Source organism: Xenopus tropicalis, chromosome 2 (genome assembly GCF_000004195.4).
Source record: "Xenopus tropicalis strain Nigerian chromosome 2, UCB_Xtro_10.0, whole genome shotgun sequence".
In the NCBI taxonomy this organism is placed as follows: Eukaryota; Metazoa; Chordata; class Amphibia; order Anura; family Pipidae; genus Xenopus; species Xenopus tropicalis.
The window spans coordinates 152,161,364-152,174,545 of NC_030678.2; the positions used below are offsets into that span (position 1 = coordinate 152,161,364).

The following is a 13,182-nucleotide window of genomic DNA, read 5'->3' on the forward strand; positions in this document are numbered from 1 at the left end:
TGACAACCCCTAAATGTAGCTTCCCAACAGCTGCCCAGGGCACACTGAGCATGTGCAGTACCACAGATATACCTAACAGAATCCAAGATTGGGAGCTCCTGTCACAAATTTGAAAGCCTGGATCATTACTACTATAGAGATGTGGAATCTTTAGGTTGGTGCAGTAAGTTCAGTACAGGTATGGGATCTCTTATCTGGAAACCCATTATCCAGAAAATTACGAATTACAGAAAGGCCATCTCCCATAGGCTACATTATAAATTAAAATCATTAAATGATTTACTCTTTCTCTGTAATTAGAAAGCAGTAGCTTGTACTTGATCCCAGCTAAGATATAATTAATCCTTATTGGAGGCAAAACAAGCCTATTGGGTTTATTCAATATTTAAATGATTTTTAGCAGACTTACGTTATGGAGATCCAAATTACAGAAACATCCCTTATCCGGAAAACCCCCGGTCCTGAGCATTCTGGATAACAGGTGTATATTCATGCTTAGGGTTTAGTCCTTTTTTACATACCGTGTTTGTTAACAGAAGTTAGCATACACACAAATATATATCAGGAATAAGGCAGAGTACAAAAGAAAGAGTGGTATAATGGTAGCTATGTACACATGACAGGCCCACATTATCCCTCCTGCTCACAATTACCTTTGGTAGAAAGGGTTACCTGGGATCATCTAAGCACATAGCCAGAGCAGAGCAATAACAAAACGGCAGGTCATCTCCCAGAATGCTCTGGAGACACTACTAGTGATAGTAGGGCCATGCCCAAAGCACAGTGGGAGATGGGTGACTGAGACCTGAAGAAGGGGGTCGGTATCAGACGTATCATTTCTCCTTGTCATGGGGTTGCAGGACCCCTGGGTAGTGGGCAAAGCTTTATGTTTTCTAAAGTAAAACATGAAAACAGGGATCTGCTGTAATTCTTTAAGTTAAAATAAACTTATGCACACACACACACACATATATATATATATATATATATATATATATATATATATATATATATATATATATATATAGGATCTGTTATTTGGAAACCCATTATCCAGAAAGCTCTGAATTAGGGGAAGGCCATCTCCCATAGAGTCAATTTTCAGCAAATAATTCCAATATTTTAAAATGATTCCCTTTTCTCTGTAATAATAAAACAGTACCTGTACTTGATCCCAACTAAGATATAATTACCCCTTATTGGGGGCAGAACAGCCCTATTGGGTTTATTTAATGGTTAAATGATTCCCTTTTCTCTGTAATAATAAAACAGTACCTGTACTTGATCCCAACTAAGATATAATTACCCCTTATTGGGGGCAGAACAGCCCTATTGGGTTTATTTAATGGTTAAATGATTCCCTTTTCTCTGTAATAATAAAACAGTACCTGTACTTGATCCCAACTAAGATATAATTACCCCTTATTGGGGGCAGAACAGCCCTATTGGGTTTATTTAATGGTTAAATGATTCCCTTTTCTCTGTAATAATAAAACAGTACCTTGTACTTGATCCCAACTAAGATATCATCAATCCTTATTGGAAACAAACCAATCCTATTGGGTCTTATTAATATTTAAATTATTTTTAGCAGATTTAAAGGGGTTGTTCACCTTTGAGTTAACTTTTAGTATGATGTAGAAAGTAATACCTAGACAATTTGCCATTGGTCTTCATTTTTTATTACTTGTAGTTTTTTAGTTATTTCGTTTTCAGTTCAGGAGCTCTCCAGTCTGGAGTCTCAGTAGTTATTTAGTTGCTAGGGTCCAAGTTACCTTAGCAACCATGGAGTGGTTTGGATGAGAGACTGTTATATGAATAGGAGAGGGAATGAATAGAAAAGAAAGTTATACAAAGTAAAAATAACAATAAAACTGTAGCCTCACAGAGCAATAGTTTTCTGATTGCTGGGGTCAGTGACCGCCATTTAAAAACTGCAAAGAATTGGAAGAAGAAGGCAAATAATTCAAAAACTATAACAAATAAATAATAAAGACCAATTGCAATGTTGCTTAGAATAAGTCATTTTGTAACATACTAAAAGTTAACATAAAGGTGGAACCACCCCTCTACGGTCTAGTGATCTAAATTATGGAAAGATCCCTTATCCAGAAAACCCCAGGTCCCAAGCATTCTGGATAATAGATCCAATGCCTGTATTTTTATACCTACCAAGTGTAGTCTTTTTTCTCTGTATGTTGGTCACTTAATAGCCCGGGGCAGGTTTTGGCTCCCCTTGTGACTCTGTATAAAGGATAGGCAGTAGCACATGTATTTCTATAAGTGATCTAGTCAGTTCCACTGCCGTATATGAAAGTGTTAAATAAATCCGATAGTAATTTATTTCTCTGACACCTTCCTATCCAGTGGAGACCGCAGTGTCCAGAGCCCTTGCCATCATTAGCTCATTATAGCATGAAAGAAGCAATGCAAATGCTGTGAAAAATATATGCATCCTGCTAGGTTGCCTAGCAACACTAGCTGCCAGGGAGAAATCCATGGGCTGTATTAAGCAATGGGTGCCCCAATTTTGAGCAGGATTTTTGTTTTACTTTCCTGCTGTAGTGTAAAAAGAGGTCTCAGCCTATTTGCTTTGACGCAGTGAAACTGCGATTTAAAAGAGACCCTCCTGCCAGACTTTGATGTCAGGGCTGTTTTAATGACATTTGTACATGTCAGCGCCGGATCCAGAGGGGAATATTAAGCAGCCTGGGTCCCCTCTAGCGCTGGCGCACTTTCTTTAATGTACTCAACTCATTACACACTTGGAAAGTTTCAAGATAAAATAATTTATTCAACTCTATAATATTTTTCCTCTGTAGTCAAGCTTTCCCCGCTGGTAGTAATAAGATGTAAAGTACATACTGAGCCGAGATAAACAACCTGCTCTCAAACGTTCCTCCATGTTGCTACACAGCAGTCATGTCCCAAATTATATTTCTTTCCCAACGTTACATTTCTTCTGTGAAACAAGGCACCTTTCCCTGTAGAACTTGTATATAGTTCATATGCACAGATTTTTATCAAGATGATGTTTATTGCTACAGCCTTGACAATGCTGAATAAATGAATATCCCTCCATTGAAATATTATAATACACTTTATTATTTTATTAACAATCATTAGAGGATATTCACAGTTCTTTTGTATTATAAGATATATATATATATGTTATACAGGTATAGGACCCGTTATCCAGAATGCTTGGGACCAAGGGTTTTCCGGATAAGGAGTCTTTCTGTAATTTAGATCTCCATACCTTACGTCTACTAAAAAAATCAATAAAACATAAATTAAACCCAATAGGATTGTTTTGCATCCAATAAGGATTAGTTATGTCTTTGTTGGGATCAAATACAAGGAACTGTTTTATTTTTATAGAGGAAAAGGAAATCATTTTTAAAAATCTGAATTATTTGATTAAAATGAAGTCTATGGGAGACAGGCTTTCCATAATTCGGAGCCTTCTGGATAACGGATCCCATACCTGTAATACAAAAGAGCTGTGAATATCCTCCAATGATTGTTAATGAAATAATAAAGTGTCCGGTAATGAATATCCCTATAATTGTTAATAAAATAATAAAGTGTCCCTGTTAGCATTCTCCGATGTGGATAAAAGAACTTGGACTTTGTTCGCATCCCCTGTTTGCTGCCCACTTTCAGGTAGGAAAGCAGCTGGGGGAGAGGGAAATCTATACTAAAGAAGAAGCAAACCCTTCAGTCTGGCCCCCCCAGCAGCCGCAGGGTCTGCATCCTCTGTAGTTACACCAATGAGTCTGGGCCTACAGGGAATTAGAGGCACCATAGATGAGGCTGTTTTCCTTTAACTTGAGCTGGTATATATAAATATTCACACAACAGTCTAAAAATTTAAACAAAGGTCATCCTTTGTGTTACTAAATATTTTATATCATGTTGTGACTGCATTTTAAATAAAAATACCCACTCCTACTTTGCATTCAGAGCAGAAGAAAAAGTGAAAGTCCAGGGGTAAAACTTGCTTTTCTTCCCAGGGTTCCTTCTGTATGTCATGTGCATTAAAATGTAACTTGCCTTTGTCTTTAGTCTCTATTTCATGCATTTACGATGACAGCGTAGCAGCTGGGAATGATAGCGGGATGTAACATAATGCATCCATTACTGTCCAAATGAATATATATAGATATATTTTTGCACATGTGGTTCCTGATAATACATGGCAATAAACAATGTGTTACAATAAGGAATATTATATTAGAATTAGGGCAGATTAGTTGGTGGGGGGAGTTGAACACCGCAAGTGTTTTGGGGGGTTATTAGTAGGGTTGGCACCTTTGCCGAGTCTTAAACCTAGACAAAGGGGCGCATGTGTGTGACGTTAAAAACCGGCTGTTTGGGTCAAAACCAGACAGGTGGCAACCCTAGGTATTAGTGTATTTTTGGAATATTCTGCATTTCTTCGTTATTTTTGGATACCTTGGCAGGTATTGTAATAACCCTCAGCATTTACCATTATACATCATAAATATACCTTAGAATAACATCAGTTGGGGGCATTCAGTCTAAAGACAAATGAGCAGCTGCTTATGTACTAATGGCTGAATATGACTGGCTAGTTCTGCTGCCCCAACCCAGACACAGGTGGCATACATGGGAAGATTTAAACTACTGATCCGGGTCCTTAAAGACATGTGAACCCCAAAAATAATTTTTTGCCTAATAAAAGAAACTTAATTCTAAGCAATTTTGCAATATACATTCATTACATATTTGTAATGTGTATTAGTTATTTGTATATAAAGCTGCTATTAAAAGCAGTGTTTGCCTGTCCTTTCTATTCCCTGCCATTGGGGCTCTGGTGTTTGAAACAATGTAACACACGGCAGCAGACTGACAGACCTGTGTTGCTGGAAGAGCCTGGCACTTGCAACATTGTTAAAAAAAGTAACAACCAGGAGTTTAGCAAATGCTGCTTTCTGTAGCAATTACATTTCCAAATTACTTTTAAAGTACAGTACTGATCATTTTTTTATAGATTGATATTGTAAAGTTGCTTAGAATTATGTTTTCTTTCATTAGGCAAAATAATATTTGGGGGGTTTAAGACCAATTCGCAGCTTATATACCCGTGTATGGGGACCCCCGGCGGGGTCAGGGATGGATTTGGCTCATGTGGTTCTATTCCTATAATACTTACAGTCAGAAAATATTTCCTAGTGCAGGACTAAGAGGCCTGTTTATTTGATCATTCTCATTTCATCATTACAAATAGATTGTATGTGCTTAAGTTTATGGTTATTTACAGTATATAGTGTTACAGCGCTTTCAATGCCCCTTCTTATTATATGCACAATAGCCAAGTGTTTGTCAAAGGATTTCTTGCCCGTCCATGTTTCTATGGTGAGAGGACCCCCTGGGCTTCCTGCTTCTTTGTGTCAGAGAAATATCAGCCTATTATTCCTCCACTTTACTTCCCAGACCGCTCTCTTATTCTGACTCTTCTCTTTCTCTGCAAAACACTTTCCTCCCTAAAGATAAATCTCCCAGATTTCTCCCAGATCAGCACAGTCCAGGGGTTTATTCAACCTATACAAACGTCATCCCCCAGCCCCCACTGTACACGTAAGCTTTTTTATCTGCAAATTATCTGAGAACCTTTCATTCTGTAGAGCCATGGATAGTATTTGACTCCTATCTTCCTGTGAAAGAACTAAAACCCTTATACCTGCTACCTGCCATATAAATAGGGTTGCCACCTTTGGCAGATTATAAATCTGGACAGGAGTGGGCATGAATATGTCAGTGGCTTTGCCCCTGACGACACTGAGTACACCATGGATGTCAGGGTAATTGCATCCATTGGACACAATTTGGAGGATTTCTGTCTGGTTTTCAGAATGTTGAACCACCCAGAAGGTTTTGCCTCAGACAACCCCGTGAAAAACCAAGCAATGCAGGGTCGGACTGGGCCGGCAGGACAGCAGACATGAACCTAGTGGGCCCCAGCGGACCAGAACCAATTCCTTCTGGGCGCTCTGGAGCCCACAGGTCCCCCTCTCCTGACGCATCTAAGTATTGGCATTCAGGGGAGGGGTGAGGGACCAGGGTGTGGGAACCACGGCGGGGGTCCCTTGGGGGGTGGAGGGCCCCTGTGGTGACAGCCCGAGTCCAACCCTGGCCCTATGGCTTAGGTTCAGCTTGAATGGCTTCCCCCAGCTATGGCTAAACTTCATTTTTAATACTGCTTCTGTAGCAAACCCCACATTTAACCAGTACAAGGTAACAATACATTATATTTAAATACATAAAACCCTTTTTTACATTTTTTTGGACCCTTTAAATTCATACAAAGACATACATTTCAATGAGCAGTTGTCTCACCCCCTTTCCATAGAGCACATGCGAAGAATCAGTACCTAATGTTGCTGCCAAGCAGCCCACAATAATATGAGCTATGGTTCCCCAGGGAAACCTCCATAGATACAAAAATAATCCAGCCTGAAATTGTGTATTTGTCTGCATGTAAGATACGACATACAATAAACTGTATTTATATATACGTACATATTTGCCTTAACACAGCAGGATACAGGTGTACACTTTTCAAGCTAATTTTTGGAACTTTGGTTTGTTGTTGTTTTTGGCCATTTAAAAGAATACAGGGTATTTAAAAAAAAAAAAAAAAAAAATAATACACAAGTTTCCGTGAGTTATGTGACAGAAATTACTGAACACCATTTATAACTGATGACATGACGAAGAACTGTTTATAAAGATATCATTTACAGGATATTCTAGGCTCTTGTGTATTATATATAAAATTAAATAAATCAATATATGGAAATTGCTATACCCCCATCTCTTTGTCTGTCTGTTGTTATCATGTCTGCCATATGCCACTCCACCAGAGAACATCTGCACCGTAATGTCTGTCTCACCCCTGCAATGTGTTAGCGCTAATTGATTTTTGTGCAAGTAAGACCTGAAAGCATCACAGGTAAACAAATCTATAATGCACTTCATCTTACAGGACCTGTACCGTCACCTGTCATCGGATGCTTTGGATTCAGTAGGAGACTCAGTTTAAAAGAGAAAATGGAGCAGTGTTTATGGTTTGTGAGTTGGTGATAGTTCACTCTAACTGATTTCACCTTTAGCTAAAAGGAGTAAAGCAGAAGGTGCCTTTGGTCCATAAACTATTTTGTGGGTTCACAAACTGGGTTGTTTTGTCAATAGGAATGCTGTAAGTGAATGTATTGTGTAACATTTTGTAGATTTAAGTGTAAGAGCAGTGATCTCTTTATAAACTGTAAGATACAGCATAGTAATGGCCATGTATTTGTTTTACCTGCACTCATTGCCTTTGTATTTAGTCATTTCAAGCTCTGGAAGCATTTTCATATCTTCTGTACATTTATCTACCATCTTCCATTTATTATTTCCATTTAATAGTTAATCATATGTGAAGAATAATGCTTATTTTGATATTTTTACATTTGAGATTGACCTGCCATGTCACTAGTACTCTCTGGGAGATGTCCCACTGCACCAATAGCAATATCACCCATTGTGGTGCCTGGGTTCTTACATGGACACCAGCAATATGACAGAATGGCGTATATATGTGTTATTATAAATGAGGACAGAGCCATAATTAATCTGAATGGTGCATACGTCATTGTGTTTGTGAGGGAAGATTACTGTAAGATAAACCTTTATACATATGGAAGAGCTAGCGTGCTACAGCAGGTGGACATGGCACCATGGTATTCATGTTGTGCTCAGTTCTCAAAGCAAATGCTGTTGTGCAAATGGAGTATACTTTCCCTTTAAGATTAGTGTTTCCTTTAGAACCTGCTTAGCGCAGTTGCAGCAATATAAAATTTATGGCTAAAAATAAAATGATCACCCAAATAAAACAGAATTTTGAGCAGAGTTTCCAAAGATGATCTCATAATGACAGCATTGCAATCCGCAGAGTTATTGGGTAATGTTCAGGCTCTTGTCCAGCACTCTAAAATCACAGATTGTGTCCTTATTAATGCAGTTTTCTGCAGTCTTGATCATAAAAAAACAACATTTATCACAGTCAGGAAGAATTGAAGGGCAAGCTTTCACAGAGCCCTTCTGCAAATACAGTGCTTATTGATGGAACAAATAAACTAGCAAGAAAATGCAATACTCAGGAAATTCCTTAGAGACCCACTTAGCTTTTCAATGGCTGAACCCTAAGTGCAGCCCTGGGTCTTATTTCATACCTAAGCCAAGTAGATAACCTGCAGAGGTGCATGCTGGGGGAGCTAGAAAGCAAGTTTGGGAGAAAGGTAAAATTCAACCAGATATGTTGCATGAATGTACTAAACAGTGGAATGTTAAAGAGGTGTTATATGGTATATTAATATGTCAGTAAGTTCTCTAGCTTATTACATTGGATAGATATATTAAGACGGTTAAAGACACAATCATGCAGTTAAATGATTTACAAACTAGGGAACATGGATATATATGGTTAAGATGCTACTGCCATTCGTTTATGACCACACTAGGACTACTGTATATAAGAGATATTGGTGGGAAATTGGGTGGTGGGTTTGACCATGAAACCCTGACTAGTCATAATGCAGACACAATTTACAGAGCATTGTATTGACTATGTTGGCTTGTCCAGTAGGCCATTAATGACTAGAACTTGACCACTTAAGGCTCTAGTAAAGCAATGCAGTCATGGGATCCCATATCCAGTAACCTGTTACCCAGAAAGCTCAAAATTACTTGAAGGCCATCTCCCATTATAAGCAAATAATTCTGATTTTTAAACATTATTTCCTTTTTCTCTGTAGTAATTAAACAGTAGCTTGAACTTGATTGATATCCATACTGGTGGCAAAATATCCCTATTGAGTTTATTTAATGTTAAAATTATTTTTACCAGAATTAAGCTAAGGATACCCAAATTACGAAAACTCCCCAAATTACGAGAACGTCCTAAGAATTCCAGAGAATAGATCCCATAACTGTATTGAAAATGAATTCCATACATAAGCAGGGAGCTATCTTAACATTCTCCTTTGGAAGGATAGAGACACACATGCCATAATTTTGTTTATGAGTTACTTTAAAGTAGGGTTCCCCAACCTTTATTACTTATGAGCTACATGAAGATGTAAAAAGTGTTGATGAGCCACGCAAGCATAAAAATAGTTCATTGAAGATGCCAAATAAGGATTGTGATTGGCTATTTGGTAGTCCCATGCCAGAAATGTAAAAATGGGCACCTACTTTGAGGCCACTGGGAGCAACATCCAAGGGGTTGGGGAGCAGCATGTTGCTCACGAGCCACTGGATGGGGATCACTGCTTTAAAATAAATACTTCCCTAATAAAGGCTTTAATAAAGGCATGCTAACCTAAAAAGCTTTTTTTCCCTAACTGTGGCTGGTAGAGGGACTACATATTTACTGCATGGCTAAAAATATATGAACCTCCCATGTAATTATTGGAAATGGCTGTTTAAACTGCAGTCATCATTGCTGACTACATCATGCAATGCCCCTACATCATACAATGACATTACACAATTTGGTGCCACAGTCGTCAGTTAGTTAACCTTGTGTCTGAATAAAGCCCATATGATGGCAGAGATGGCCATAGAAAAACTAGCTTGGCTGGCCTACACAAAGCCCTGACCACAAGCTAACTGAACACCTGTGAGATAAATTGTAATGCCAATGTAAGCCAGGCTTGATCCCCAACATCAGTAACTCTTATATATTAATGGAAGTGAATCCCAGCAACCTTCTAACATATAATGGTAAGCCTTCTCAGAAAAGACTGCAAATAGAGGACAAATTTCATATTAATACCCTTGATATAGAACAAGATGGCTACACATACCTTTGGCCATATAGCATAATTTTAATGTCTTTCTCTGCTTCCAAGCTTGTAGAAATTTTCTCTGCCCAACAAAAGGGATATCAAACTTATGCTTCCCAGCAGCTAGAGTACAAAGATGCATCTCCTGAGCTGATAGGAACAATTCTTTCAAAGTGATACTCTACCCATAAGCCCTTTTTCACCCATAAACCAATACTTTATGGACCAGACAGGCAGCTTATGTATTTTTTTCCTCTTTTATCTAACGCCTCTGGTATTTCTTTTGTATTGAATAATGATATGTAAACTAAAACATATTACCAGATTTGTCATTTTTAGTGAATTGTTACAACCGGTCATGTTCAAAATCATCTTGAATGTTACAGTTGCTGAGTTACTGATCCACTAAATTACTTAGTGCATTTGCTCTAAATATTGTTGTGACCTTTATTTTAACAGAAATACATATATTTGTGTTAGCTTGCTTATGGGGACGGGGGGGGGGGGGGTGATGAAATGTAAAAATGGAGATACGTTATTTGCCAGAAAGAAGTGCAAATCTTTGGTTTTCTCAGTTGCTGCAGGGAATTGTATGCATGCAGCACAAGGAACACTGAAGACTGGCTATAATAGGGCTATGCAGTAATTAGTGTCCCATAGTCCTTTACCTGCTTGTACATTTTTCCACAGAGGAAATGGTCTATTATAAAAAAAATATTTAATTACTAGAAATGTTTGCTTTTCTTAAATACAGGTATAGGATCCATTATCCAAAAACTCAATATCCAGAGAGCTCTCAGATGCAAATAGAGCCCTATTTAAACACATAGCCAAAATTGCCTTTTTCTCTGCAATAATAAAACAGTACTTGATGGTATCTAAGCTAAATAAGTCCATAGTGGTGGCAAAACAATTCTTTTCCACATTATGGACTCATTATCCAGAAAACACCATGCCATTAAGATCCCATACCTGTATGCATAAAACATAACTGAAGCTTGTGGTCAGCTTATCACCATAAGGGTGCAATCGCCATAAAGCTGATGATCTAGATGGAATCACCAATAAAGAACTGGTTCCAATGCATAAGACAAACAGAAAACCTTTATACAGTATGTTTGGTTGGATGTGGTGTTTCACCTGATGTGTTTAATCCTAAGGGCTCTTCCACGTGTACATGTCCTACATTGTCATTTACAGAATAGACAACTCACAAACTCCAACCATTTAGGGTTTTCAAACAAGCAAGCAGTTCAATGTCCAACCAAAATGACAACGACTTTGTTATATACGTTTCTCATAAAGAACTACATGCTACATATATTCCCTCATTTTTCCAGAAGTCTGACATCTTCCTGATGTGCCAGGATGACTATGAAACAATGATTTCCCCTTAGATTAATAGTAAACCTTTGCAGAAAATGACCTGATATAGTACAGGGTAATGCTTTTCTCTGTTGGTCTTTTGTTTACAGCTGATCGAGGTCCTATAGGGCAGTTACACCGATGTGGACCTTGCACCATTTTTCAGGGTGCTTTTCATTGTCCAAGCAACATCTGTATTTATCATAGACAAAAATAACTGAACTATTTGGACATAACATATATTATCATTACAACATTTATATTTTCTTAAAAAAAAAATCCTTATAGGGAATATTAAAGTACATATTCAGTGATTAAACAAGTCATCATAAGAAGCATAGATCTTCAATAGCTTGGGTGCCAGTGGTTCTTAAAAATACATATAAGACATATATATAACAGTGGTGCTGTTAGTTTAGATTCTTTGAACTACTTATCACTCAGGATGGGACACTATATATATAGAGCCAGGGGTAGTACCCAATCCAAAAAAGATAGAGAGTACAAGGCCCTCACAATAGTGATCCTCTTTGGATCTGTGCCCAGGCAATATTGGTTGGTGACACCTTGGTTAGTAACCCTTCTACTCTCCTCAGTGGTGCCAATGCATGCTATATTAACTTGCCACTACTAACCACTGCTTGATAAATATATGGCATTGGGAGTACAATTGGTGGACACCAATTCCTTAAAAGCTGGCGATGGGTAAAGCCTTGTGTGAACCAACCAGATCTTCCAATTTGTTAATTTTTACCCATTTGGAAGAGAACCAATCTAGTGTTGAATGACTGAAGTCTAGCACAATCACATGATAACTGACGACCTAAAAATAAAACTCTGATAGGACCCCCATTAAAATGTATATGCAATTATTGTCATTTTCAGAACAGTTCGAGACTGAACTCCTGTTGATGCTTCTAAACTTGTTGATTAACACAGTCTGGATCAAAGTTTGATGGATTTGGTCTTTCTACGTTAACCATATAAGCATGCATTTGATCCCACTACAGAAATATTAATTCTAGTTTTATAATTACAGTTATGCGTTCATGACTGACAGTATGAATAATTTGAAGAGCTAATAAATGTTGTGTCATGGTCACATCTAGCCACCAGAAAGATGTCATTACAAAAAACTTTTGGTGAATATCCTGACTGGTGGGAGGGTGGGGGGGAACATGGTGCCTTGATGAAAAACTCAAGTTTTAAAACCTTAAATGAATGTCAATAAACATATGTGTTATGTCTTAAAATGACCATAATGGAAATGTTAAATAAATAATGTGATGTCTTTGTGAATGTGACTTTCATTTCTCTGTGTAGATGTATGGATTACATTGAAACCAGGTGGCAGTGCAACTCAGCTTTGTAATGGGTTGTACATCCCTCTGGTAGCAAATGGTTCCCATCCTTATTGCCTTGCAAACATGGTGTATGGGGAAATGTACCTCTATAATTGTGTCTTAAATAATGAGAGATTTATATGGCATACGGTATCTCACTCTGCTCATTGTACACTCTCTGTAATTAAATGTATTCTTTTAAATGTGACCTCCCATGTCGCCTGCCCAGTCAAGGGTGCACATCCTTACACCCAACTGTCTATTCCTGCATTCATGGTAGAATTATATATGGTGGGTACAGTTCACCTTCACTTTTCATCCAGCTATTCATCACGGGCATTATAGTTAGTGTAAAATAACTAGGCCAATGGTGTTAATACAATTATGAAAATGATCATATAATAGTTATATAAATACAGTAATAATCCTGCAATACTATGGACTGTAATTCTCATTATTTATATTGCACTAGTGTATATATCTGCAGATAAGTGTTACAGATAATATTCCCTTTCATTAACAGCTTGTGGGAGAGATTGGCAATGCCATAACTTAGTTGCACATCTGAATATGGATATATGACAACCCTTAAATCCCTTATATGTAAGTGTCATGACATG

At 37.8% G+C, this 13,182-nt stretch overlaps 1 protein-coding gene across 7 annotated transcripts in view; it reads left to right on the plus strand.

Moving 5' to 3' along the window:
- Positions 1-13,182, plus strand: part of dclk1 (doublecortin like kinase 1) — a 202,379-nt gene that overhangs the window by 130,352 nt on the left and 58,845 nt on the right. The window contains exon 7 of one of the 7 annotated variants that reach the window (XM_012957157.3): positions 7,013-8,782. Within the exon in view, the coding sequence (XP_012812611.1) occupies positions 7,013-7,069 (57 nt within the window). The 3' untranslated portion in view covers positions 7,070-8,782. 7 annotated transcript variants of the gene reach the window in all.